Raw genomic sequence first — 27,589 nt, forward strand, 5'->3', positions numbered from 1 at the left:
AAGAAAGAAAGAAAATGCTTCTGTGGGTTTTGATTGAGATTTCTAGCACTATACCAAATCCTATTAATCACTGGGAATTTTTGGCAATGTTATTTATGATAAATGACCTGTGGAAATGTAGTTAGGCTTAGCTTTGATAGTTACATGCTAATCCATGAGGCTTTACTGTGACAACGTGTTCATACCCATGGACACCAGAGGTTGGTGCTAGGGGTCTTTCTCAGTCACCCTCCGTTTTGTTTATTTATTTATTTGAGGGTGACAGAGAGAGAAAGGCAGATAGAGAGAGAGAGAGAATGGGCGCGCCAGGGCCTCCAACCCCTGCAAATGAACTCCAGATGCATGTGCCCCCTTGTGCATCTGGCTAACGTGGGTCCTGGGGAATGGGGCCTCGAACTGGGGTCCTTAGGCTTCATAGGCAAGCACTTAACCACTAAGCCATCTCTCCAGCCCCCGCCTTACTCTTTTAAGAAGTTCTCTCTTGGACCTCAAGCTCACTGATTGAGCTAGACTAGCCAGCCAGTGGGCCCCGGGGATTCCCCATATCTGTCTCAGCAGCACTTTTCTTTTTTCTTTCTGCGTCTTTTTCATTTAAAAAATATTTTATTTTACTTAGTTACAAGCGAAAACTACTAAGAGAGAAGGGGAAAGGGAGGAAGGGAAGGATAGTGTGAGTGTGGGTGCATCAGGGCCTCCAGCCAAACTCTCAATGCATGCGTCATCTTGTACATCTGGCTTACGGGGGTACCGCTGAGCCACCTGTCCAGCCCCCTTATTTTTTGCATATGTATGTGTACATTCATATCCGTGTGAGCACTTGTCCAATAAGTGCTTTACCTACTGAGCTAGCTATTTCTTTAGCCTCTCAATTTCTCTTTTTAAATTTATTTTATTAATTATTTGAAAGAGAGGAAAGAAAGGATATAGAGACAGAGAATGGGCACACCAGGGTCTCTGGCCTCTGCAAATGAACTCCAGATGCATGGTGCCCCCTTGTGCATCTGGCTTTGCATGGGTCCTGGGGAATCAAACCTGGGTCCTTTGTCTTTGTAGGCAAGTGCCTTAACCACTAAGTCATCTCTCCAGCCCTCAATTTCTTTCTTTCTTCTTCTTATTTTTTTTTTTTTTTTTTTTTTTGATTTTTCGAGGTAGGGTCTCACTGTGGCTCAGGCTGACCTGGAATTCACTATGGAGTCTCAGGGTAGCCTCGAACTCATGGCAGTCCTCCTACCTCTGCCTCCCGAGTGCTGGGATTAAAGGCGTGCGCCACCACGCCCGGCTTATTTTTTTTTTTAAAGCTAGTGCCATTTTTTAGCAAAAACCACTGTTGATGAGCTATTATAATATGAACTATAAACACTCATCAGTTTTCCCACTGAACTGGGTGACTGTTGCTTGGCAGGCTCTGGGCGGGGGGAGGGCAGGGACGTCGTGATCGGCCAGTGTGCCGCAGGGAGGACGCGCGCAGCCTGCTGAGCAGCGCAGGCTCATTACGCCCGACGCACGTACTCGGCACTCCTGTCGCCGTGCTTATAGCACTTTGCAGAGTGAAAGCCTGTATGCCTGCCCGATCCTGCAAGCCTAACGCTGCAGGTGGTTTTCAGCATCCTCCCCACTGTGACCCCCCCACACACACCCAGCCAGTCAACAGTCAGCAGTCACTAAAGGTTCTCCCAGCCCACCCGACTCCTAGCCTTAAACCCCATCCTAATCTCGCACTCAGTTCTCCTGGTTTAAGTGCTTATCGTTTCTGTCAGAATTGTTACTAGGTGATTTTTAAATTTGCATGCAGATCCTAGTGTGTTTGTGTTGCTCAGACAAAATATCTGAGGCTGGGTAGTTTATAAAGAAAGAGACTTAGTTGAGTCCCCGTTCTCGTGGCTAAATAGTACGATAGCTTGCTATCTGACAGGTTTTCTTCGCTGCATCATCCTTGCAGAGAAACTGAAGGGGAAGTGCGTGTGGTCAGGAGAGGCCGACACAGGGCCTCACTGTCTAACAGCTCATTTGTAAGAGAACTAACTCCCGTGAGCCAGAATTAACCCACTCATGAAGGGGCCTCCAAGATTACTTTTTCCTTGGCCCTGCCTCTTACAGTTTCCACCACCTCACCCCACCACTCTGGGGACCAAGTTTCTAATATAAGGACCTTGAGGACCAAATCATAGCTATGTGTGTGTTCCCATACATGCACTCATACTGGTTTAGTAGGTAAAAATTAGCACGGCATTCTGGGGAATGGTTTTGGATATAAAGTCAGTATTGTTAAATATTCAAAAATGAACATCTTGGGCTGGAGAGATGCTTTAGCAGTCAAGGCACATGCTTGCAAAACCTACGGACCCAGGTTCAATTCTCCAGGTCCCACATAAACCAGATGCATAAAGTGGCTCATGCATCTGGAGTTCATTTGCAGTGGCTAGAGGCCCTAGCATGCCCATTCTCACTCCCTCTCTCTCCCTGTCTCTCTGTGTCTCTAATAAATAAGTAAATGAAAACAAATCTTTTAAAAAAAAGAACATCTTCCTATTTAGTATGTTAGACCAGAATCTGACTCAGATTCCTTTGAATATTATGTTTTGTTTAGGAACTATTCAAGCACTTTAAAAGAAATTTATATTTTACTTTATTTATTTATTTTTATTTTTATTTTTTTGTTTTTCGAGGTAGGGTCTTACTCTGGTTCAGGCTGACCTGGAATTCACTATGTAGACTCAGGATGGCCTCAAACTCTCAGTGATCTTCCTACCTCTGCCTCCCAAGAGCTGGGATTAAAGGCATGCATCACCACACTTGGCTAGAAATTCATATTTTAAATAATCATTAAAACATCAGTTTAAATGATCCCCCCTTAGTTCTCATATGCACTGTGTAATCCTGTCCATTTGTGTACATGATATAGATGCTGTTTAAAAATGGAAGTGAGGTTGGGGCTTGAGGAATGCCTTGGGCAACATCTGAATTAGGGATGACTGTTCTGGCTTTAAATCAGAAGCAGGCTACTCAGACATTGCCCACCAGAGGGCAAAAGTGGGCAATATTCTAAGCACCAGGGCAAGGTACTTTTTATATTTGGCAGTTAAATTCTTCTATAAAATCTAATTTAGAAGATATAGTAACAAGTTATCCTGAAAGGTAAATAAATGCTGTCAGCTAATTGCCTTATTAATGCAGTTGGGACCTCTTTCAGTTATACGCTTTTAAATGAAACATAAGAGCAGTAGGAGAAAATAAGAACCTTAAGACATCAGTGTCTATGATAGTTGTGTGGCATTTTACGTTACCTTACAATTTTAGTCTAAAGTTCAGCTCGATCGGGCCCCTGAAGGCCGCGGCGCATGTGCCTCACACCGGCGCTTACACATAGTCCTTCGGGTTGGGTGACAAGTCAGGCTCTGGCTGCCTAGTGGAGAGATGTGGCTGCTTGCGCGGATAGAGCCAAGGCTGCGGGTTCTTCTGGGAGTAGGAAGTGCAGAAAAGAACGCCAGAGATGAGCAGGAGCATGGCCGAAACGAACCCTACATAGACAGCTCCTCCAGGTTCATGCTTGCTGCCTTCTGGAACTGTCACGTCTAGAAAGTCGTCTATGATCTCCTTGGTGTACCACGCTGTGGGGATCAAGGCCGAGATCCCGGCGCACACGAAGCACACGCCTCCAGCAAAGGCGGCGTGGCGCTTGGTCTCTCTGCCCCCTCCTAAGCGCGTGCATTTCATGCCTACTGTGGAAGTGCAGAGCCCCAGGGCGGACAGGATGCATGCCAGGACCATGGCAGCTCTGGCGGCCTGCACCCGCCTGGGGAGCGACAGGATGGAGTACTTCAGCGTGCAGCTGAACATGCCCGTGCTGTACCAGGTGCAGTCCATCCACAGGCCGTGCAGCTGGGTGATGGCAGTTAGGATGTTGGAGCCCGCATCTGCGTTCACCATCCAGCTGGGCAGCAGGGTGGCGGTGAGCACTGCAGAGACCCCAGACAAGGCCAGGATGAAGGCGAGGAGCTGGAGGGCCACTGAGGCCATGGTGTTCCTCCTGCCTTTGTTCCCCTGCCGGTATGGGCGGCCTGTGGTCAGAGCTACAGCTGGTTCTGTGCAGTGGAGAGCTACATGGCAGAACTAGGGAAAGAAGCAAAGTGAGGACTGAGAGCAAGAAAGGATAAGTAAACACAAGGCCCCAGCACAGGCGCCAGAGCGCGTCTAAATAGCGCGTGCGTACAGGACGAGGCCGCCCGCCCTCGGCGAGTCAGGACACCACCCCGCATTGACCTCCGCAGGGCCCGCGCACGCGCGATGCTTGAGTCATGTTCACTTTGTTCTTCTGAAAACCCTAAATGTGCTGAAAATGCTTGCAGTAGACATGTACTTTATTCAGAAACAGACGTTCAGATTGCAGCTGTAGGATCTGATAAAGAAATTTATTAGTATTGTAGATTCTTTTAAATAACTGTGAATGAAAATTGGCCTCTAAGCTATAAGGGAATAGCTTAAACCTACCTCTTCCAAATAATTTATAAATGTGTTAAGAATTCAAGAACTAGGTAAGAATTCAAGAAATAGTTTGAGTCAGGCGTGGTGGCACACTCCTTTAATCTCAGCTCTTGGGAGGCACAGGTAGGTGGATCACTGTGAATTCAAGGCCACCCTGAGATTACATAGTGAGTTCCAGGTTAGCCTCCTAGACTAGAGTGAGAACCTACCTCAAAAACTAAAAAAGACAAAAAGAAATAGTTTGGAGAGATGGCATAGCAGTTAAGGCACTTCCCTACGAAGCCTAAGGACCCAGGTTTGATTCCCCAGAATACATAAGCCATATGCACAAGATTGCTGCATGCATCTGGAGTTGGTTTGCAGTGGCTTCATACCCTGGTGTGCCCATTTTCTCTATCGGTCCCCCCCTCTCAAGTAAATTTAAAAAAAAAAATTTAAATAAGGAAATAGTTTGAATTAAATCATTGTTCAGCACCCACCATATTCCAGTATGTGACTCAGTGGATTGTGTAAGGAGAAAGGAAAATGAAAAAGAGCATGGGTCCACTGGTATGCTTATCCCCGACTTCTAGGTCATAACCACCTGTGCAGACTTTACCCAGATTAGCACAGCTGGCTTTTGGTGCCTGGTACTAGAAACGTGGACGACTAAGCCATGAAGTTTTGCTTATGAAAATGTGAGTTCCCTTTTACTTGGGACTGGAGCCTGTCCTTGACCCAGAAGAGTCCTTCAACTGCACAGCTGTCTCTCTGGATGATTCAGAAGCAGTGACAGCAAAAGTCCATGCCAGAAATTGCCATATGATTTGCGGAGGTGCAATAATACCAAAAATAACTGGAGCCCCACCCCTTTTCTGAAGAGGAAAAGTCAGTGCCTACTTTGTAGTTGGCAGTTTTAAGAAACAAACAGGCTTCCTGTCCCCATCTTCCTGCTCCACTGTGTTCTGTTCATCTGACAGAACTTACTTCTGCCTTTGAGAAGCAGTAATAGCTTCTGGAGTGAGAGTGAGAGAGAGTGTGTGTGTGTTTTCCTGGATTTAGTTGGAACAGATAGACTAAGATGACTCTCATGATTTGTACACACATATATTTCACACACAAAAAAAAACCGTTTTGGGCTCTTGAAACCAAACAGCGTGAGGATAGTTCCTGGCTTTGCATAACTTCTCTGGGCCTGAATCTCCTCTTCTAGGAAGTGGGGAGGATTATGTCCCTAGTCACGGGGTTGGATAAAGTGATACATTCCAAGCGCTTGGAATAGTAGGCAGATCACAGAAAGCATTCACTGTTTTGCAATTGACACTCATAGTTTTTCTTATTTCATAGCGTGTGGCTACTCGGTCATTTTTCTCACCCTCGAGCGGATGTGGTGGTCTCTAGAATCGCTGGTGTCGTCCTGGGCGTCTCTGTTCTGTCAGGTCAGAATTCTCAGATGGGAGCTGCAGGCGCCGCAGTCCTCTGCAGGGTCTCCCTCCCTCCCTGTCCTCCTGCCGTCATTGACCACTCACTCCTTTGCCAGCTGCTGCATGGGTGCAAACGGGCGAATGACCGAGCTTCAGTACCCGCCAAGAAGGGTTCATGCTGAGCCCTTGAGGGAGCACTTCCCAGGCCCTGCTGCAAAGCACGACCCTGCCATGCCCATTAACAGGTCTCTGAGACATCCGCTCGTACACTGCCTAGATGGAGCTCTGTTTCTGTTCAGTCCTCCAGCGGAGACCCTGCAGTTTTGGAACAGCATTTCCCCAGGGGCTTAAGCTCACCGGCTGTGTAAACATCCATGTGCTTAGAACTTGCCTACTATCAGGCAGTTTGTGGTTATTTGTTCTCAGCATTTCTTCTCTGAGGCCAAAACAGAAGAAAAGTTAAGAGTTTCTATGAAAAACCAAGCACGTATTTACAGCCTCATAATAGCTGCTTTCAGGTTTGGGTTTTAGCATTTCTGACTGTGCCTTGTAGTGAGGTCACAGACGGCCTTCCCGAGCACTGCTGAATAGCTTTTCTATGTTGATCAGTCTGCATTCAGCTTACCAATTACTACCTCTTCCTTCCTATCAAATGCTACATTTTCTGTATTTCAGTGCCATTCAGATGTACAGTCAGCTTGTTTGTTCGTCATAATTAACAAGACTTGGCAGTGATAAATTGCAAGCAGGCAAATTGAGAATAAATAATATGACATTACATCTAGTTAGCTTAACACTTTCTTACAGCTAAAGATTAGCCTTAAATGCTATCTTCTCCGTGGAGAACTTGTAGAAAGAATTTGTTCTCCAAAATGAAGGTCACTGTCCTGTTTCTCTTATGCAAATACACATTTTAGCTGTTTTATGCTGAGATTTTTTTTTTCCCCTCTCTGCAGCCACCTGTATTGAATAAAGGCACACTTTGTTTCAGTGGTTGTTATAACAGTAGCGGTGGAGTCCCCAAAAAGTAATGGGGTCATAGGAATGAACTTAGATCTTTAGAGAGAACTCTGACATTTCCAGAATATAACACATGGAAGTCAGAACCTAAAAACGCTCAATTTATGGACTGTTTGCCAAAAGAATATCTGTAGATTTCTTTAAAATGTAAAGGCAGTTTTCTAGATAAGATTTATTCATTCCAGCAATGATATTTAAAGCAGATGTATAACTTGTAATTTAAACAAAACCGAAAGACCGGGACTTAGGCGCTAACACTCCAGAGGCTTCTTGTTTTCCTTACCTTTTATCGTAGTCTTCGCACTCTGAACGCCCTTGGTGAGTACCTCACTTGGCCTCAATTAGGTCCGATGCAGAGAAACCACAGATATGTGGCTTGGTTCTGAGACTCTGAACATTGTCTGCAAAGCGCCAGTAAGCTCAGTGGAAAATAGCAAGTAAAGAGCCACACAGAAATCAGAGGTGAAAACTGCTGATGGTGCTTGGAGATAAATACCAGGTTCGCCATCTTATTCTTTGAGCTGTGGAGGAATGAGGAAAGGAGAGGCGGGGAAGGGAGGGAGTTGTTATAACTGGCTTTGTCGGAACCTGAAAGCTAAAACTGCCTTTGTGTGGCTCTGGACAGAGGACGGATTATTTGGGTGCCTACAAAAAGGCTTTCTTTTCTTTTAATATTATGTTTTAGTCACATAGTTATAATTTAGTTTTGAATTTTTGTGTATGTTGGAAGATACACTTTGTTATTTTATGTCCTCGGTTAAAGAATACAGTCTGAAATATTTTTAACTGGGTTGTACATTGCAAATGATAATTGAGCCTATCATATTTTATTCTATTGCTGGTTGTCTTGTTGCAAACTAAGTGTCAGCTCTAAAAATAACCACTCAGAAGCTGGGGAAATGACTTAGCGGTTAAGGCAGTTGCCTGTGAAACATAAGGACGCCGGTTCTATTCCCCATGACCCACGTAAACCAGATGCACAAGGGGGCACTTGCATCTGGAGTTCGTTTTCAGTGGCTAGAAGCCCTGGCATGCCCATTCTCTCTTTCTCTCTATCTGCCTCTTCCTTCTCTCTCTCTCTCTCTCTCTCTCAAATAAATAAATAAGTAAATAAATAAAAATAACCACTCAGGCTGGGCGTGGTAGTGCACGCCTTTAATCCCAGCACTCGGGAGGCAGAGGTAGGAGGATCGCTGTGAGTTCGAGGCCACCCTGAGACTACATAGTGATTTCCAGGTCAGCCTGGGCTAGAGGGAGAGCCTACCTCGAAAAACTGAAAATAAATACATAAATCAATAACCACTCAGAAGAAAGATTTTGTTTGTTTTGTTTTGTTTTCTTCTTACATCTGCGTGTTTTCTTTAGTTATATCCTTTGAATACACAAACGTCCTTCGCCTCCCTGGAAGTAAGCAAGCAGCATTGTGTCAACTCGGGTGACGTGCAGTTGGCTGGTAGGCGGCGGCGCGGTTGGCACTGCCGCCGTGGGTGCGGTCCGCGGAGGCCCGGCAGCTGGTTAGCGTGTCCCCCTTCTGCCCTCTGCGCCCGGTGCCTGCGCTGGCTGGTGGATGGGGAGGCGGAGGAACTGACCTGCTCTTGACTCTGAAGACCTGCAGAATGAGGCTTAGGAACGGAAGGTTTATTTAACAAGTAGTGGATCAGCACTTTTCATCTACTTCTAATATGAGCATTAAAGGGAGCTCAGTCTTCTCCATCCTTCGGGAAGTCTTCAGATGCAGCTCCCGTAGCTCAAAGCTCTGGCCTGGCCCTCTCCTGATCCCTGCCTGCACTCCACCTCCTGACCTCACATGACTCATGGACATCACATGCCTGTCATGGCACAAAACATGCTCCTTCCGCACACGCACTCCCCATGCCTGTTCCAGGCAGACCCTTTGTTCGGTGCAGCAGGCCCCAGAACTTAATGCCGTTCTTGATTCTGTACATAGACAGCATCAATTCCCTCAGCAAATCGTTCTGTTTCTAACTTCCGAGTCACTCAGGAGCCTTTACCTCTGAGCCCTGCTGCTCCTGTGGCTCAGAGCCTGTGCCGGTTCGTGCTGGAGGCAAGGCCTCATCCATCCTGTGACGCTAGGACTCCTGTGCTAGGAGTCGGGTCTGGCGCAGTAAGCATTTGGTGAAGGACAAAGCCTGAGATTGCTTTTTGTGTATAAAGTATTATGAGTTGAGCTATAAATTATTCTTGAAATGATTAAAATACAATTTTGTTTTTCTAAACAGCACTAGAACTTAAGGCATTTGGAATTCTTGGCTAATATCATCTACCCTTTATGCTGTGAACTGCTTTCTAAAGGCTAGGTACTGGTTAAGGCACTTTAACAATTAGTTGTCAAGACAGCCTTTAGGTAAGAGGAATCATATTCCTTAGATAAGGACTAAGTGAGTTTGGCAGGCCCAGAACTTTAATGAAGAGAAGTAACTTGAGTGATTAGAAAAGGACTAAGTTGAGCTGGAGAGAAAGCTTAGCTATTGAAGCACTTGCCTGCGAAGCCTGAGGACCTAGGTTCAACTCCCCAGATCCCACATAGGCCAGATGCACATCTGGAGTTCATGTGCATTGGCTGGAGGCTCTGGCACACCCCTCCCCCTCAATAAGTAAATGAATAAGTAAATAATTTTTTTAAAGGACTAAGTTGTAAGAAAGGGGCAAAGCCCAGCATAGTGTGATTTCTGAAGCCATATTCCCAAGCACCACTTTGAAAATAAATCTTTGTGTCTACATCAGCCACTTTCTATGGAAATCTCTTAAGATGTACAAAAACATATTTACCTTGAAACTACTAAAAGTTTGCTTCTCACTGAAGTCCATTTTGCGAGCTTGTTTGGAGGCAGGGGTCACAGCTGCTCGTCTGCCGTTCACTGAAGACTGGTCATCTTCTAACCGAGCACCCAGGTGAGGGGGCGCTCGTGGAGCAGTGAGGAAGGAAGGAGGCACCCACCTGGCCGGCCAGATCAGTGGAGTCAACCCAAGCAATTCATGGGATGTCACCTGTCACAGCCAGGTTGCTCCACTTCCTAAAAGTCCATTTTGGACAGAGCAGTCCATCTGTCTGCATTTATGAGAGAACCTGGCACCCAAGGGACTGCACATGCAGGGCCAGGCCACAGGCCAGCCGCCGTCTCTACTTCCTTGCTTGGACTCCATGACACTGCCCCCTCAGGCACCACAGAGCCTGCATTTTCAGGCAGTCTTATGGGAAGAGAATGTCCTGACTGACTAGGCTCCTGGGGAGGTGTGCAGGCTCGACCCAGTAACACCTGTCCCCATCTCCCATACCGGCACGGACGTCCTGTCCCGCTGTCACCCTGTCCCCTCCGTCCTTCCCACTGCTCACGCTCTGAGAGGTGCTCTTACGTTACCCTGCCTACCTCCTGCTTATGATTATGAAAAAGAAAACTAGAAAACCAAAGATAAATTAGAGAAGAAGAAAGGGGTAGAACTTCTGTAGAAATTATTAAAATAATGCATACTGTCAACTTTAAAGAAAGATTCAGGTGTTGACAGTGTAGTTAACTTTTAGTGAATATATTGTATTTATGAAATTCATTGTTTTGATTCCCTGGAATTCTATTAAAAATTTAAGATCTTTACAACTAGAAATTCAGTTATTAAATGGAGTTTGGGACAAGGATTACAGGCAGGATAAACCAAATTTAGCAAGTTTTATCAACCTTCCTATTTGTTGATTTTTTTTTTTCTACACAATGCATGGGCATCAGTCACCTCACACTGATAATTGGCCATGCTGTTATCCTTGCCAGGGGAGGAGTTGTAGCTTGGAGACCTGGGATGTTCTGATGGATGTCAAGAGTTTGATGGAGGTCCTTGACATGACATGAGTGGGCAACAGAACCAGGGTGTTTATCTGTCCATTCATCTGACCTTAATGTGACTTGTCCAAGTGTTCCATGAAGTACCACCAAGAGCCCCCAGAACCAGTCTAGAGAGCCCCCATCTCCAGCCACTTGTCTCCCTGTGTATCTGGTCGAACTTGGAGTTCTCTTACGTTATTCATAGAGATTTACTTGTAGTCTTTCCTCACCAGCCTGTTATCTGCTGCCAGCAACTTTGTCCCTGCTGACCAATAACTTTCCGTTGTCTTCCCTCTCCAGTGGCTCATCCTTAGTAATTCTGAGCCCTGGGGGAGTGTTGAATAGGAACCCTTTCTTAGTGTCCCACAGTCTGTGTTTTCACGTGGCTGTATGTTCGCTCCTTGGCCCGTTGTCAGGAGCGTGGCTCACACACTTCTGTGCGTCATGTTGACAAGATCAGAAATACAGTTAATTCCTGAGACTGGAGATTGAGTAGCTTCTACGCCTGTCAGTCTCAAGTCCTCACAGCATCTGCCTCGGGCCTGTTACGTCCAGAGCTGCCACTTGTGAGGAAGGGTCCGCTTGGTACAGTCTTCACATTATGAGTTAAGAGAGGACGATGTTGAACATCAATATAAACCCTTCCATTTGAAATAGAAGGTCATTTTTGTGTACTGAAGGATTGTGTTTGGAAAGGGTCTGGCAGCATTAAGCTGGAGTCTTTTAAGTGCATCTAGTTTCTGTACACTGATTTATTTTGTTTTCTGAGATAGGGTCTCACTCGAGCCCAGGCTGACGTGGAATTCACTGTGTAGTCTCAGGGTGGCCTCAAACTCACGATGATCCTTTCACCTCTGCCTCCTAACTGCTGGGATTAAAGGTGTGCACCACCGTGCCTGGTTCTGTACACTGATTTTGTAAGCTAACTGACTTGAAATTCTAGGAAAAAAATAATAGTTGTAATATTAAGTAGACATTCAATTATAAATGAAAAGCATTTTGTGTCTGTAACCATAGTTACCAAGCACCTTTCATGTATGTTTCTAGAGAAAATGACCTCCATTATTCAGAGTAACTTCAAGAAGTGTTTTAGGGCGGAGCTGAGCTGAGGGCAGGGTGAACAGGGGTGGTCCCTCCGCCCCCGAGCAGGAAACACACTGACTGAGCTCCCTTGTCCCGGGCTCTGGCGTGCCCGCCGCATAGCATGCTGGTGAGCAGTGGTTTTCTTTTGGCCTTGTGAGCCACCATACCCAGTGTATCACTTACTTACATGTTTCTGGAATAAAATACCCAACCAGAAGCAGCGTATGGAAGGAAAAGTGTTTGATCTGGCTTCCCCATTGCAGAGATCAGAGGGCATCGTGATGGGCGAAGGCTCGGCAGGCCCGAGCAGGAAACCTGGTTGACCGCAGCAGCGTGGGCAGCAGGGAGGGGAGAACAGCAAGCGAGGCCACCCCCCAGGGACACACTGGTAGCAAGGCTCTGCCTCCTTACGTGCTATAGCCTTCCGGAGCAGCGCCAGCAGCTCGCAGTTAAATAGTCACATGTGAGCCTGGGGAGGCCAGTACATTCCAGCCACCACACCCAGGTGCCAGGATGACTTCAAACTCTGGAAGTGCCGGGTCTGTAGGGAGTGCTGCTGTGCTATTTAAAACAAGCATTGGAAAGTTTCCATACTAGGGCTAGGGATGTAGCTCAGAGGTACAGTGCTTGCTTAGCAGGTACAGGCCCTGGGCTTGATCCCTGTACTTCCCAAAAAATAAATTGAAAATGCCGATTGTACCTCAAAAGAATGAAATCAAGCAATAAGGATGAATCCAAATCATAAACTCCTAAAAAGCCACAGTACATGGCAGTTTCTTTACAAAAAGACCAGTGCACCCGTCCCTGAACTTGTATCTCTGATGTTGCCAGTATTTGAATCTTTATTCAGTATTTTTGTTGTTTTTTTTTGTATTTTCAAGGTAGGGTCTCACTCTAGGTGACCTGGAATTCACTCTGTAGTCTCAGGGTGGCCTCGAACTCAAGATGATCCTCCTACCTCTGCCTCCTGAGTGCTGGGATTAAAGGCGTGCGCCACCACGCCCAGCTTTATTCAGTATTTTGACACCATTTCATAGTTCCAGTTTAGGTAGAGGTTACCGTTTAGCCCATTCTGTGTTTAGCTGAATGGTGATTCTCTAGAGGGCATCAGATAAAGAACTCCTATTGGAATTGACTCTAATTTGGGAAGATTGTAGAAGGTGGCAAAATTAGAAGACAGGAGTGCTAGTAGCCCCGAATGGGGTGGGGAGATGGGTCACAGAGCAGCGAGACGGGTGAAGTGTAGAGGGCGTTCTAGAATCTACTAGGTAGGCATCCCAAGTGAAGATGGGTGGTGAAATGAGCATGTCAGAGGAGGTCTCCAGCACTGGGTCAGGGTACTGAATCCTGGGCTGCTGGTCCTTAACTCCTTTAACAAACCCTACAGGAAGTGTGTTCAGTGTGAAGAAACTGATCAATCAAGTCATAGAATGAGATTCAAAAGCCTTATTAAAAGTTAATAAGGGGGGCTGGGGAAAGGGCTTAGCAGTTATGGCATTTGCCTGTGAAGCCTAAGAACCTGGGTTCAAGTCCCCAGGACCCACGTCAGTCAGATGCACAAGGGGGCACGTGTCTGGAGTTCATATGCAATGGCTAGAGGCCCTGGTATGCCCATTCTCTTTCTCTCTGTCTCTTTCTCTCTCTCATAAATAAATAAATAAAATATTTTTTTTTTAAGTTAATAAGGGAAGCCAGGTATGAGGGCACATGCCTTTAATTCCAGCACTCGGGAGGCAGAGATAGAGTTGCTGAGAGTTTGAGGCCACCTTGAGACTGCATAGTGAATATAGTGAATTCCAGGTCAGCCTGGGCTAGAGTGAAACCCTACCTCAAAAAAAAAAAAAACAAGGGGCTGGCGCTATGGCTCAGCTTATAAGACGCTTGCCTGCAAAGCTAACAACCCAATTTCAATTCCCCAGTAATCAGATGCAAAGTGACGCAAGCATCTGGAGTTCATTTGCAGTGGCTGGAGGCCTTAGCATGCCCATTCTCTGACCTGCACCCCCCACCCGCAAATAAGTAAAATTAAAAGTTAAAATTAAAAAGTTGGTAAGAATGTGCTGTGGTACTTAGTCACTGATCATAAGCACTGCTCCGCTGCGCACCCTTCACCAAAGCAGCCTGAGGCTGGCGGACATTCACAGGCCTCTCTCTTGCTTGGGTGTGTCAGCCCACAGTGTCGCTGTGGTCAAAGGGCGCCTGCCATTACGGCCAGTTGGTGTAGCTGTACAGCATGGGCAACCTTCGGGACAGTGACTGTTGAAGAAGGCGAGGCCCGCTGAGCTGGCAGCCCTCCCCAGTGAGCCCGGCGAAGCCCCCTGTTGTCATTTCTTCCCTACGTGTCACGTCACAGCCCCTGATTTTTCCACCAGCCGAAAAGGAAACAGTTCTCTCCCATCCGCATGTGGTGCAGCCTTTTTCAGGTGTTCCACGGCCACAGGTTTGGGGAGTGAAAAGTCCTGTGACGACGGCCGGTGGGTGAGGAGTGACTCCTGCTGAGGAGCACAGCCGCGCCGAGCCCGAGCTGCCGTGGGCGGGGCAGCCAGTCCGCGGTGCCCAAGGCAGCAGGGCGCCCGGTGGGCCTGGGGCCAGCCTTCCTGGTTCCAGCCCTCGCCCCACACTCAACTGCCACTTGGTTCTACTCACCCAGAAGCCAAAGATCCCAGAGCTGTTTATTACCTATTTACTGGCTTCCGTGAATATGCAGATCAACTTTTAAATTTTGAAACATTGTAATGCTGTTTTAAAATTAGGTGGTCAGGGCTGGAGAAGTGGTTTAGCGGTTAAGGTGCTTGCCTACAAAGCCTAAGAACCCAGGTTCAATTCCCCAAGACTGATGTAAGCCAGTTGCACAAAGGTGCCGCATGCATCTGGAGTTGATTTGCAGCGGCTACAGGCCCTGGCACACCCATTCTCTCTATACTGCCTATTTCTCTCTCAAACAAATAAGGTAGTCACTAGCCCAAGTCTAGTGGATGTCACTATTTGTAAAGGTATCTTAGATTTCTGAAGCCATCCAAAGCTTAGCTTCTTGCTACATATCCAGAGAACTCAGGCACACTGCTCTCAACAGCATGTACTCCTGAGACAAATTGTTTAGCACGCATGAGGCCCTCAATTCCATCTCATCAGTACTGCAAAAAAAAAAATAGCCGTCTGGGCTGGAGAGATGGCTTAGCGGTTAAGGCGTTTGTCTGCAAAGCCAAAAAAATCCCGGTTCAATGCTCTAGGACCCACGTAAGCCAGACGCACAAGGCGGCACAGGCATCTGGAGTTCATTTGCAGTGGCTGGAGGCCCTGCCGTGCCCATTTGTTCTCTCTCCCTCTCCCCCTCCCCCTCTCTCAAATAAATAATTTTTTTAAAAAATAGCCATCATCACCCATTTTCCAACATGGTGAATACAGTCATGTATTTGCTTCCAATGAAGGTGGATGTCGGAGTGGTGCACTTCACGCCCTTGATACAGCCCAGAATAGAGCAGCCGTTCAAGCTGGTGGAAAAGGTCGTTCAGAACGTGTTTCAGTTCCGGAGGAAATACTGCCATCGGGGGCTTGGGTAAGAATCCTTCACCTGTTGAGTTTGTGATCGTTAATGGTGTCTGATAAGCAGAATGCAACTGCTGTGGCCAGGAAGCAAAGCCCGCACTCGTGTTACCTGCCGAGTGCGGCCCGGGCGTGTTTCCCAAGAACCTAAAGCCAGCAGTGGACAGCCTGGGCCGTCCTGCGCTGTGAAGGCCGGGAGCTCCGGTCGGGACTCAGACAAAAGTAGGTCCGTACAGTGTTCTTTTTTGTTTAATGGGTGCACCACGGCATCCAGACACACGTGTCACCCCGTGTATGTGGCTTACGTGGTTCCTGGGAAATCGAACCTGGGTCCCGTAGCTTTGCAGGCAAGCATCCCAACCACTAAGCCATCTCTCCAGCCCCCGATCTCTTTATACTGAGTTGTCCCTCTCCCTTAAGGACACACTTGAGAGCTAAGAGCCAAGTGAAACTTCCCAGCCCAAATGATGCCCGACTCAAGCACATTTTCACTCAGCAAGCTCTACAGACACACGGCTCCTTGGAGAGACCCTGCCGTGACCTAGCTGCATGCCTTGATGGGCCCTGCAGGGGTATTTTGCGTCAGTGAGTTTTAAAATGCCTCGGTGTGTTAACAGTCTATTAAGAGGGAAGCATTCTACCTAATATAGTCAACATGTAGCTGTTTATGGGGCTCAACTTCATAGGCACTAATTTCTTAGATGCCCTTACAAAGATGCATTTTCATTCTCTGGTCTGGTGAAGTGTGCCTTAACACAGGAAATTACATTAGGTATGACCTAGGCAGCTGTATCTGAAACCATGGCAACCCACAAAACCGTTTGAGGATTTTGAATGATAAATCTGAGCTTGCCATTTGTTGACTCTAATTTTAAAGTACGATTTATACAAATGTATATGCTAGCCCTAGATTAGGGGATGGGAACGGTCACAAAAAGTACATCTTGTGTGGAATCCTGGAACTGGTCTGAGCCTAGGGCTGACCCTAGTGTTTACAAAGCAGCCCCAACTGAGTGATGGGCCCGTTCATTCCTGTACACCACCCTCTGCACAGACAGGGACCAAGTACTGTGACGCACTCTGAAGGACCACTGTTGGTGTCCTAGATGTTAGAAATGGTCAGACCCCTCTGACCATTGACAGATGTGTGTTTCCTGTGGCAAGAACCATCAGCCTAAAAAGAAAACAGCCTCCCCTAGCCAGGACATCTTTCAGGCCCTTTGGCATGAGCCCCGTAGTGCCAGTTTTAAGAGAGGAAAACAAAGTCCAGACGCACTTTGGTAGTATTTCAAGAATTTTTTTTTTTTAAAAAAGCATTTGACTTTGTTTAAATGAAATTTAAAATACACATTTTGAATTAATTTGAAAAATGCCTCAAAGGTATATTAAGGAAGAGAATAACTTTCTCTTTCCACATAGATATGTTTCAACTTTGTAAAAAAAACAAATCACTGTTGGAGTAGAGAGCTCTAAAGTCAAGTTATAGAGAATCAAAACTAGAAATTTGTCACATAAGAAGTAACACAATTTTCACAAAACAAGGCAAATCAAAACATTTCTACAAAAATTCATCTGGGCAAATAGTAGAGTCACCTTAGAGGTTAGATTATGTGTGTCAGTGTAACTTTGGAAAGTCACTTTTCTCTTTGTGGGCACTCCTTGCAGGTCAGGCAGCTCAGCCTCAGTGGCTCAAACCTGGCATCTCTTAGGGTCAGGGAGACTCCAGGAGCCCAGGCCTCTATCAGTCTCTCAAGTTGCCATTTTCAGGTGGGCAGAAAAGTATTACAACTCACAGAATTTAAGTAAAGTGCTTTTCCTTTCCCCTCAGAATGTTGTTCCCTGAAGCCCGGCGCCTGGAAAGCACTGGAAAGCTGTTACAGTTGGCAGACATAGACCCTACCTTGCGGCCCACCCACCTTTCCCTCACACATTTTAAGAGCCTCTGTGACGTGTACAGAAAAATGTGTGATGAAGACCCACAGCTGCTGACGTACAATTTCAGAGAAGAGCTCAAGCAAAAGAAACACAAAAGCAGAAGCCAAGAGGACAGGGGCAGCGCAAGCCCTCGCCAGGCTGGGCGCCGCGGCCTGGAGGGCTGACCCGCGGTGTAGAAGGTCGCCCATAGGTTCTTGTCTTTGCAGTGACCGTAAAATACCAGATGCCTTAGGTTCCTTTTACTGTACAGCTTGGTAGAGAAAATAAATATCAAATAAGATACAGTACAAGCCTCTTTTAATCTATATACTGCATAGATATGACACGTTTGTATAAACAGTATCTATTACCCTACAAAAAGGAAAGACCTGCACATTGTGCCCCTAAATCACATTAAAATAACTTAAACGTGCTTTAAATAAAGCAAAAATTTAACAGTTCAAAGAAAATGCCCAGAAGATTAAGGAGTGGGGAAAATACCTTTAGAAGCTAGTAAGCACAAATTCCCTAACCTTACTGTGCCATATAACTTGAAACATCCAGAAGGCAACTTTATTACAAGGATCCTAAATCATCAATACCTGCTCAGAAGGGATCTAACTAAGTAATTTACAGATCCTGACAAGCTTAGTCTAGTTTTCTGATCTACAATAAATTAAAATAACTTAAATCTTTACAATGATTTCCCGGGACAATGTACACTGCACAGAACCCAACGAGGGCCGGTTTTCTTGCCAAATCTACGTTTCCAGCAGTTCAAACGTAGATGCGCAACAGAGCCTCCGTCTGCACAAGTCACCCTATGATTTGCCATGGCTCTGGGCTTCGTAAAAACACTCCTCACCGACGACTGAAGTTAAGCTCTGAACACTGAATTCTCGCTCTAGAACCAAATTTAGATCGATGGTGGCATTTTCCGGTTGGCTGTCAAGGGACTGGTGTCGAGTCTGTGCCTTGAGCAAAGCTCCTCTGTCCCTCTTGGTGCTGTTGGCTTTTCGCTTGATGGGGCAGAAGTGGCCCCGGACTAGCTTGGGCAGCTCCCCTCCCCTCTGGCCCTCGCCGGGCCCCACGCCAGGCACGTCGGGCTCCTCGGAGATTCTGAGTCTCTGGAACTGAAGTTCTATGTCCTTGGTAGGGCTGCCCTGTCTCAGAGGGGGGTGGTAGTCCTCATCTTCATCGCTCAGAATGTCGCTCTCTTTGATGAGACCATCTGAAAACTCTGCCAGGCTCTCCTGGGGGTCCCTCCCGGGGACCCCAATCTTGCAGTCCTGCCCGCTTTCTGCTGCCGGACCACCGCTGCTCTGGGTGCCGCTGCTGAGGCTGCACTCATCCGAGTCCAGGGAGAGCCCCTTGCTGGACTCACCGGGCCACTCACTGCTAGAGGATGTCCGGAGCACTTTCAGGGACCTAGAGGAAGCTGCGACAAGAGAAGTTCATGTCTTGGTGTGACACAGAAACGGACTCCACAGCATTGGGGTTTTTGCCGGTGGTATGTGAAATTTAGTATCCTGATCATTTTGCTTTCTCAACTGACTATAATTACTTGGGAGGGAGGGGCCCAGGTCCCAAACTAGCCTGGGTCTGGATAAGGGCAGAGGATAACCCTGAGTTTGCAGGTTTTTTTAAACTTATTTATTTATTTATTTATTTATTTGAGAGCGACAGACACAGAGAGACAAACAGATAGAGGGAGAGAGAGAGAATGGGCGCGCCAGGGCTGCCAGCCTCTGCAAACAAACTCCAGACGCGTGTGCCCCCTTGTGCATCTGGCTAACGTGGGACCTGGGGAACCAAGCCTTGAACCAGGGTCCTTAGGCTTCACAGGCAAGCGCTTAACCGCTAAGCCATTCTCTCCAGCCCGACTTTGCAGTTTTTCTGCCACGACTTTCCTGAGCATTGTAATCTTGCATGTGCCGACCAGTCCAGTTTCATGGGGAATGAACCCCAGGCTTCATGTGTGGCAGGCAAGCATTTCTACTCATTGAGCTATACCGCAAGCATACTCAAAATTCTAACCAGGAGGATTCGGCACTTCATTCCTGAAGCTTTACTCTATAGATAAAGCCACAAAGTACCAACTGCTTACCAACAAGAATCAATACTAGAACGACTATTTGTGAACGAGTAACCTGGGCAGCTAACCACTTGTAACCCTGAGGTCCGTTCCTCTCCTGAAGAGCTTTTGTGCTGCGATAGTGCCCCGCATTGCTACACTGCCTTCTGCCCTAGTGAAAGCTGAACATGGTTCTTTCTCTTGTGGCAGTCTTCTGGCAGAATTTGTAACCCAACTCTCAGAGAGCTAACACTATGCATTTTTTAATTACTTGTGTGTGATTAATTCTTTTCTCTCGGGTCCGAAAGGGAGCTCTTAGTTTCAGTATTTCTGTAAGTCAATAGCAGTAGAGCAGTTTCAGTGAGCATAGCATATTCTAGCAAAAGAGGGGAAAAAATATCCAGTAAATTTGAAGATGTTGAACTGACACAAAGTACATGACAATTTTTCTTGTAAGCTTACAAATAAGAACCAAGGGTTGGAAATGGAGCTGTGTGGGTTTAATCAGTACTGTGCAAAAAAAAGAAAAATGAAAAGAAAAGAAAAGAAAAGAAAAGAAAAGAGAAGAAAAGGAAAGAAAAGAAGAAAGGAAAACCACCAAGTTTAATCCCAGCACTAGAGGCTGAGGTAGGAGGACTGTGAGTTTAAGGCCAGCCGAGGGCTACAGAGTGAATTCCAGTTCACCAGTTCAACCTAGACTACAGGGAGATTCTTCAGATAAAATTAAAAAAAAGAACCACAACAACTAGATGAATAGCAAAACAAGGTTCTAAAACAAACTAGATTTTGAAAGCCTCAGAAAGCTAAGAACAGCATAACCTGGAATGATGCTGCTGACCTCGTGGCGCAGGCTGTAAGATGGACACCAGGTCTTGACCCTCTGGGGGGGCTCTGAGGACCCTGCAGACACCACAGAGAGCAAGACAGAGGCCCTGCCCTCGGCACGCGACTGTGAGACAGCCGGAAGGAGGTGAGGGACTTGGTGCTGGGGATGAGTGCCCCCTTGGTACATCTGGCTTGACCCGAGTACTGGGTAATTGAACCCTGGTCCTTAGGCTTTGCAGGTGAGCACCTTAACTGTTGAGCCATCTCTCCAGCCCCAAGTGGAGATAATCTGTAGGCAGTCAAGAGTGACTGGTAACTTAGAGCTACAGTACGAGAGCATATACCTTTTCTGGAAACTGTGTTCATAAACAGGCTGGACTTACAGAGTTCTCACCTAATTTGGCTGAGACAGGAACTCGGTTCTTAAGAGGCACCAGGCGATCCTTAGTTGTTCTCTCCAGCGGCAACTCACACTTTATGTGACGCCTGAAGTTCTCCCTCAGGATAGAACGAATCACCTTCACGATGTTGGTTTTGCTCTCGCTGTCACTGGGGGAGGGGGGTAGGAAAGAGTATGTAGTGTCCTTCCTGCTTCATTCTGGGCCCTCCTGGGGACACTGCCTTCTCCTAGGTTTCTCTGACAGGAGTCACCCCACCCCTGTGGGTCTGGCTTACAAAAGGAGGTGACTATTATTACAAGTTATCATTGTTAACATTTAAATACATACACCTGGGGCTGGAGAAATGGCTTAGCAGTTAAGGCGCTTGCCTGTGAAGCCTAAGGACCCATGTTCAACTCTCCAGATCCCACATAAGCCAGACACACAAAGGTGAGGCAAGTGCAAGGTCGCACATGCCCACTAGGTGGCGCAGGCACCTGGGGTTCGGTGACTTTGGTGGCTGAGGCCCTGGTGCACCAATTCTATCTCTGTCTTCCCCCCAGTAGAAAAAATTAATATTTGAATACACATATCTGATCAATGTATTCTACTGGACTGTTGTAAGGTGAAGTTGTGACCTTATATTATTACAGTTCAAAAGGGCTGTTTTTTTTTTAAAGAGACATAATTCGACCTTGTTTCATTGATTTCACATTTTAAGGAGAGAAGTACCGGCAGCCCAGCTGGAAGATGGTTTCGGGCCGTCCCTCTACCTCTGACTTGCTGTGAATCAGCTCCCATAAGGAACTGCTTTCCGTCCCTGCGTGAAAGAAAGAAGAAAAAAAAAAAGGAAAAGAAAAAACACGACTTAACAGCTTTGCCAAACGCTACGTGACCTCCACCAGCGAAGTTTAAAATCCAGATAGTCCCGAGTCTGACTTACCGCTTTCAAATAGAGCCCGTTCTGTGTGGGGTGCTGACTGACTGGCAGTTAGGAAAGACGGGGTGCACCCGGCTGCCCTGCGCCCTGCCAGCCGTCGCCCTGCTCTCCCCCGACTCCTGTGTTCTGCCTCTCCGGGAGAAGGCTAAGATGGATGCAGTCCCTCATCCCCCTTTGGAGATGGCTGTTTGCTCGGACACAGTATCTGTCTCTAGCATAGGCTGGCCTGGAACTGGCAGCAATCCTCCTGCCTCTGCCTTCTAAGTTTTTCTCCCCCATTCTTTGGAACAACAGGAAGATTTAGTCAGGCGCTGAGGTCACAGGCCAGGCCCCGGTCCCCATGCACTCATGTTCCTAGAAACGCGCGTGCGCAGCTCTGACAGAAGTAAACGGGGGGGGGGGGGGGGCCCAGAAAGCACCGCGTGCCTATCAGCCCCCTAGCCAGGCGCACAGCTCCCAAAACTATTATCCTGCTTTCCAGGGTCAAAGACTTGTTTTCCTTTCTTCAGAAAAAGAAAAAAAAAAAAAAATTATTAACAGTCTTCTTCAGGAATTCTTGGAATGTCTAAATTCATAAGAAACTTAAATTTGTGGAGCTTTGTTTCCTGAACAAATTTAATATGAACAAAAAAACCTTAGGAAAGATGTTGAAGATCACTGTTTGTGGAAATAAAGAAAGAATGAGGGCATTTGGCTGGAAAAGAACCATCCATTGACATTTGGTTTCTCCCCAAAGTTACTTAAGACATGTCAAAAGACAACTCCTGTTGTGGTTTCTTTGCCTGTAAAATAAGGGACGCCGAAAGGCTTGCTCCCCATCTGCGGCACTATTAGAAGGGGGGCCCACTGGGAGAAGAGGGTCAATGGCAGCGTGTCCCTGAGGGCTGCCCGAGCCCACTCCTGTCTGCTTCCCAGCCACCACGAGCAAACAGTCCTGGCCCTCAGGCGCCTCCGTCAGGGTGTGCAGGGTCACCACAGGCCCCAGGTGTCAGCGCCAAGCGTCGTGAACTGAAACCCACACTACAAAATAAATCTTGCCTGCAAATGTGTCGATTATGCCGGGCATTTTGTCACAACGGTAGAAAGCTGATAAACACACTGCTCTTTTCCTGGCGTTTCAGCCTACAACAACCTATAAAAATACTCCCTCCCTACTCCACGCAAAATTTACCTGCTGCGTTCCCGAGTCTCACTTGAAGCGCAGACACGGGGATCAGCCAGCGGAATTTAAATGGGTCCAAGTCGGCGGAACTGTGTGCAGGTCGGGAATTTGAGGGCTGTAACGGGAGACACAACCAGAGAACGGGTTGAGGGTGCAGAGGCAACGGCTACCTGTGCAGGACTCTGGTGATAATGCTCACTCAGGCGGACGTCCGCTGCTCAGAGACCTCCCGCACAGGCCTGGGGACAGACCAGAGTCAAGAGTTCAGAGAGCACAAGGTTCCCTGTTCCTAAGAGAAGAGGGCAGCTATCCCTCCCGTCACAGCCTCCCATTCCTGTGGGTGGTTTCTGGTGTCCATGCCTAAGCTTTGACTTAGGAACCCCAGGGATGGGGGATGTTTAGGTCTGAGGATGGTTTTGTTGTTTTAATTTTTATTTATTTATTTAAGAGCGACAGCAGAGAGAGAACGGGCGCACCAGGGCCTCCAGCCACTGCAAACAAACTCCAGAGGCGTGCGCCCCCTTGTGCATCTGGCTAACGAGGGTCCTGCGGAATCGAGCCTCGAACCGGGGTCCTTAGGCTTCACAGTCAAGTGCTTAACCATTAAGCTATCTCTCCAGCCCCAGTAAAACTATTTTAAAACTAAAGTTGTGCAGACTCCCAAACATATAAAACCACACACAGGCTATTTTCTGGGATAGGAAAGCTGGTGTTACGTATTGGTTTCCACATGGGCGTTTGTCTACATTGTCTTTTCAATTGTCTTTTATGGGACGACTCAGAGATGCCGTGAGTACCCAGCCTGGTTAACCCTCAGGATAAGTACTACTGCACAGTGAGACAGTGACCCTTGCAGATGCCTCAGTTTAACATCACAGGGGAAGAAAAAGAAAAGTAGCTCTAATTAGAAGTAGTCTTTTGTCGGGCTGGAGAGATGGCTTAGCGGTTAAGCGCTTGCCTGTGAAGCCTAAGGACCCCAGTCAAGGCTCGGTTCCCCAGGTCCCACGTTAGCCAGATGCACAAGGGGGCGCACGTGTCTGGAGCTCGTTTGCAGAGGCTGGAAGCCCTGGCGCACCCATTCTCTCTGTCCCTCTGTCTTTCTCTCTGTGTCTGTCGCTCTCAAATAAATAAATAAAAAATTTTTTTTAAAAAGTGTCTTTTGTCTTACCAATTTCTTCTTCAGCTTGCAATTTTCTTTATACACCAATATGACAGCTCTCTTAAAAACTGAAGGAAAAGAGAAAGAAAAGCCTTTCATTATTCTGCAACTGGGAAAAAAAAAGTCTTCAACTTCACGAACCCTTATGTTCCCTGTGTTAGCTCCGGGCTGAGGAACTAGTGTGGACTTCTGTCTCACTTGACCCATTCAGAAGTGCCCGCTGATTGAAAAAGCTCTTCCCTGGTGCTGGGCGTGGTGGCTCACGCCTTTAATCTCAGCACTCGGGAGGCAGAGGTAGGAGGATCGCCATGAGTTTAAGACCACCCTGAGACTACATAGTTAATTCCAGTTCAGCCTGAGCTAAAGTGAGACCCTACCTTGAAAAAACAAACAAAAACAAAACAACAACAACAACAAAGAAAAAGCTTCCCTGGAGCAGTGCTGGCCATGCCCTGGGCTCTGTGCTATTGAAAGCCGGGGACGCGGACTGCATCTCAGTAGCAGTCCACTGTGCGTGCCCTCCCGGCTCTCGGGGAGAAGGAAGAGAAAAAGCAAACACTGTTGCGATAGCACGTTTCCATCAGGGCCTCGGGAGGCTGCTTCCTCGTACTGGCCTGACCCATGCAGCACGGGGAGACCGGGAGTGAGTGTGCAAGGCCCTGGCTCTCACTAGACAGAGGCTCCGCAGCCTCCTCCTGACTCCTGGAAGTCAGGAGGCTGCAAGAAAAGTAGTGTTTTCGTTACTGCCATTATTTTTTTAAGGCAAGCTCGCCTTTTTTGTGAGTGTGTGAGAGAGACAGAAGTGGAGCGCCAGGGCCTCCAGCCACTGCAACTGAACTCCAGACGCGGGCGCCTCTCTGAGCGCACATGCGACCTTGTGGGCTGGTGCCACTCTGTGGGCCCGGCTTGCGTGGGATCAAACAGGAGTCCTTAGGCTTTGCAGGCAAGCGCCTTAACTGCTAAGCCATCTCTCCAGCCCAACTGCCAATGCTTTTCAATGACATACTAACCAAATACTGTGAGTTCAAGGTCCTTTCTGGCTTTTCCTAGAGACAGAAATGGATTCAACCAGGAAACTGTCGAGTGCATCAGAAGCTCCCCCATAGACAGCTCTGTTACCTGGATCGCAAAGACAGTAAATGAAGATCTGTAACCCAGGAGCAAGTCTCCTGCCAGACAAGGAGTTACCTAGACATGGTCCCTGCTAACATGCAAGTACATTCTGATTGGAGCATTAAGTAGTGGAGGATTCGTCAGCATCATATCGAACCCTCCCCCCTGCCATGACGGGGAAATAATCAAGGGCCTCAAGCGTGATGGGCATGTGCTTCCCCACTGACCTGGAGCCCTGCCCTCTTCCTACAGCTTGTCTTCAGACGGGATCTGATTACATTGCCCAGGCTGGCCTGGAACTTTCCTGTGTAGCCCAAGCAGGCTTTGAATTCGTGTTTATCTTCCTGGGTAGCTAGGATTACAGAGCTGTACCACTGTCAAATAACAGGGAGGTGAGGGCATTTTGCTTTAGTGCACACGCAGGCGAGGCACGCTTCGTGACCTGCTCTGTTTCTGCAGCGTTAATGCTACCAGCGTCCGCGTTCACGGGAGCGGCCCGGGCTAGCGTTGACCACCAGCGTCAGTCCGCGAGCAACCTCAGGCCCGCTCATCATAAAGCGTGAGCACTGAAACTGACAATCACCGACGAGCTCTGTTCAGTCCCTACCACTTTCTGCTTAAACTGTGTTTGCTGTGCATGAATAAAGGCACTTTGTCTCCACCAGGAAAGGGCTAAGGGGCATCTGGAAGGTTCCCCAAGTGCAGGCCACCCAGGCGAGTCCAGAGCGCCACAGACCTCCTTCTCCGCGCCGCTCTGCTCCGCCACGAGCTGGTCAAAGACTGCTCCGTAATCCTCGTAGATCTTCTGCATCTCGTTGATGTGGCTCGCCACTTTCTCCATGGCCTTGAGTGCTTCTGCAACACAGCAAGGCATTCTGCTTCTCAATCCCACCCGCCACAGTAATGGGAGTCCACCTCCGGCCACCACTAGAGACCAGCGGAAACTGGAGTGGCAACTGTCGGGCAGGCTCCCAACAGCCGCTGAATCTGGGCATTGGAGTGAAGGGCATCTCTCCCATCTCAGAGCCCCTTGGAAATGAGGAGACCAAGTGAAGAAAACGACAGCTAGCCTTGACTCAGAGCTTTCTGCGTGGCTTGTATGGTCGTGGTTTATCTCATCCCCGCAGGAACATGTGACTGAAACACCCATTTTACGGAAGAGAAAACTGAGGGGCGCCGGATTTGCCAGAATTCAACCCAGGGGTCAGGGGACCTGCTCTTAAACTCAGCCTCTCCTCCAGGACTCCCATTGGAGTTGGGGTCCAGGAGGGTTTTTCCATGAAAACTTATAGGACGAGGGTGTAACTCAAGGGCAGAACACTTGCCCGTCACACACGAGGCCTGGAGTTTGATCCCTAAGTGCCCTGGGTGCGGGGGTAGGGGACGGGCATTACCACTTACAGATACCTCTGCAAACCCCCAACTGTCCTGGCATTTGTGCACATCCATACGTGCTGGTCAGTAGAAAGTTGGCAACGACGTAAGAGGGACAAATGATTTTTCCTAGTCTACCTCAAAGTGAAGCGTGTCCCTCTTGTACGAGGTCCTTCAGGGGGAAAGCCTGGGAGGTCTTTAGCAGGTCATCGTAATGAACTACGTGAATGAGCACCCATCGTAACTGGTCATTTACTCGCAGAAGCCTTATCACACCAAGTACGCTTGTCGTGGAGAACAGCAAGGTGACTCGTGACTGGTCCCCAAGCTTGGGACGGCCAGTGCTAACCGCTAGCCAATCACTGCAGCTTCTCTCTGGGAATGTATGACGCAGCTTACTTAGCTGGAGCTGCTAATTTCGACGCGTGGAGAATTGAATCCAGTCCAAATGAAGCCTTTCTCTAAGGGACACTCTGCTTTCAAATGAGGGCCCCCTGAGGCCACTGGCTTTAGGGGCGACAAATGAGCCCTCAGCTTCCCTGGACGGCTGGCGTCAGAGCGGAGCTCTGCTCAAGATCTCCACAAGGTGGTGCCATGCCAGCCACAGTGGGCAGTCTCCTAGGAACAGGAGAGCCCAGTGCCCTGACAACGCCACCTCACCAGGTATGCGTCACCTTCTCTTAAAAGTGTGAACCTTATATCAATGCTACTCTCACTTTGGGTAGAGAATCTTCTCTTTTCAGATGGCAGTAATCTTGGGACGACTCAGAAGGCATCATGGTGATGGAAAGAAATGACCGCAATGCTCAGTACTGCAGTATCTCTATCACACCTTCCAAGTCTCAGGGTCTAATGTGGAAGAAGTGGCGGAAAGGATTTAAGAGCCAAAGGAAGGGTAGGACTCCTTACAACGTGCTCCCCACCAGACACAAAATGGCCTGGATATCCATGACCTCACAACGCCTGACACTACCTACACAAGACCATCATAAGAGGAGGAAAAGATCATGACATCAAAATAAAAGAGAGCCTGATTGAGAGGGGGAGAGGACGTGATGGTGAATGGAGTTTCAAAGGGGAAAGTAGGGGGAGGGAGGGAGGGCATGACCATGGGATATATTTTTGTAATCATGGAAGTTGTTAATAAAAATTTGAAAACAAAACAAAACAAACATGTGGACTGGACCATTCCTCTAAGAGTTTGGAGGGAAGACTCTCACTACAGGAACCTTGAAGTAAGCTGACCGCCGAAGGCAGGGCTGCACGGAGCCCTTGCCGCACAGG

The 27,589-nt window shown here is 47.7% G+C and overlaps 3 protein-coding genes across 8 annotated transcripts in view; 1 reads left to right on the plus strand and 2 right to left on the minus strand.

The window, feature by feature from the left end:
• Positions 1–17,583, plus strand: part of Tfb1m (transcription factor B1, mitochondrial) — a 42,745-nt gene extending 25,162 nt beyond the window's left edge. For both annotated transcript variants that reach the window (XM_004651282.2, XM_045158861.1), the window contains exons 6-7: positions 15,250–15,377; positions 17,193–17,583. In XM_004651282.2, the coding sequence (XP_004651339.2) occupies positions 15,250–15,377; positions 17,193–17,463 (399 nt within the window). In that variant the 3' untranslated portion in view covers positions 17,464–17,583. The remainder of the gene's footprint in view (positions 1–15,249; positions 15,378–17,192) is intronic.
• On the minus strand, positions 3,155–7,409 carry Cldn20 (claudin 20). Of its 3 annotated transcripts, XM_045158862.1 has the most exons (3): positions 7,189–7,409; positions 5,837–6,004; positions 3,155–4,110 (listed from the first exon to the last, which is right to left on the minus strand). In XM_045158862.1, exon 3 carries the CDS (start codon positions 4,015–4,017, stop codon positions 3,358–3,360), a length of 660 nt encoding a protein of 219 aa, XP_045014797.1. In that variant the 5' UTR covers positions 4,018–4,110; positions 5,837–6,004; positions 7,189–7,409; the 3' UTR covers positions 3,155–3,357. The 3 variants fall into 3 exon arrangements, 2 of the variants coding, with proteins under 2 accessions (XP_045014797.1, XP_004651169.1); XM_004651112.2 differs by lacking the exon at positions 5,837–6,004; XR_006638930.1 differs by lacking the exons at positions 3,155–4,110; positions 5,837–6,004 and adding an exon at positions 6,296–6,321.
• Tiam2 (TIAM Rac1 associated GEF 2) overlaps positions 17,580–27,589 on the minus strand; it is a 115,770-nt gene continuing 105,760 nt past the window's right edge. For all 3 annotated transcript variants that reach the window (XM_045158854.1, XM_045158853.1, XM_045158855.1), the window contains 7 exons: positions 25,668–25,786; positions 24,829–24,937; positions 23,828–23,886; positions 22,669–22,774; positions 21,290–21,377; positions 20,572–20,726; positions 17,580–18,716 (listed from right to left, as the gene is read on the minus strand). In XM_045158854.1, the coding sequence (XP_045014789.1) occupies positions 18,100–18,716; positions 20,572–20,726; positions 21,290–21,377; positions 22,669–22,774; positions 23,828–23,886; positions 24,829–24,937; positions 25,668–25,786 (1,253 nt within the window). In that variant the 3' untranslated portion in view covers positions 17,580–18,099. The remainder of the gene's footprint in view (positions 18,717–20,571; positions 20,727–21,289; positions 21,378–22,668; positions 22,775–23,827; positions 23,887–24,828; positions 24,938–25,667; positions 25,787–27,589) is intronic.

Source organism: Jaculus jaculus, chromosome 9 (assembly GCF_020740685.1).
Source record: "Jaculus jaculus isolate mJacJac1 chromosome 9, mJacJac1.mat.Y.cur, whole genome shotgun sequence".
In the NCBI taxonomy this organism is placed as follows: Eukaryota; Metazoa; Chordata; class Mammalia; order Rodentia; family Dipodidae; genus Jaculus; species Jaculus jaculus.

What these genes read in the sequence shown, in the direction of transcription:
- Cldn20 (XM_004651112.2), bottom strand. Translation starts at nt 4,017, where the DNA reads ATGGCCTCAGTGGCCCTCCAGCTCCTCGCCTTCATCCTGGCCTTGTCT.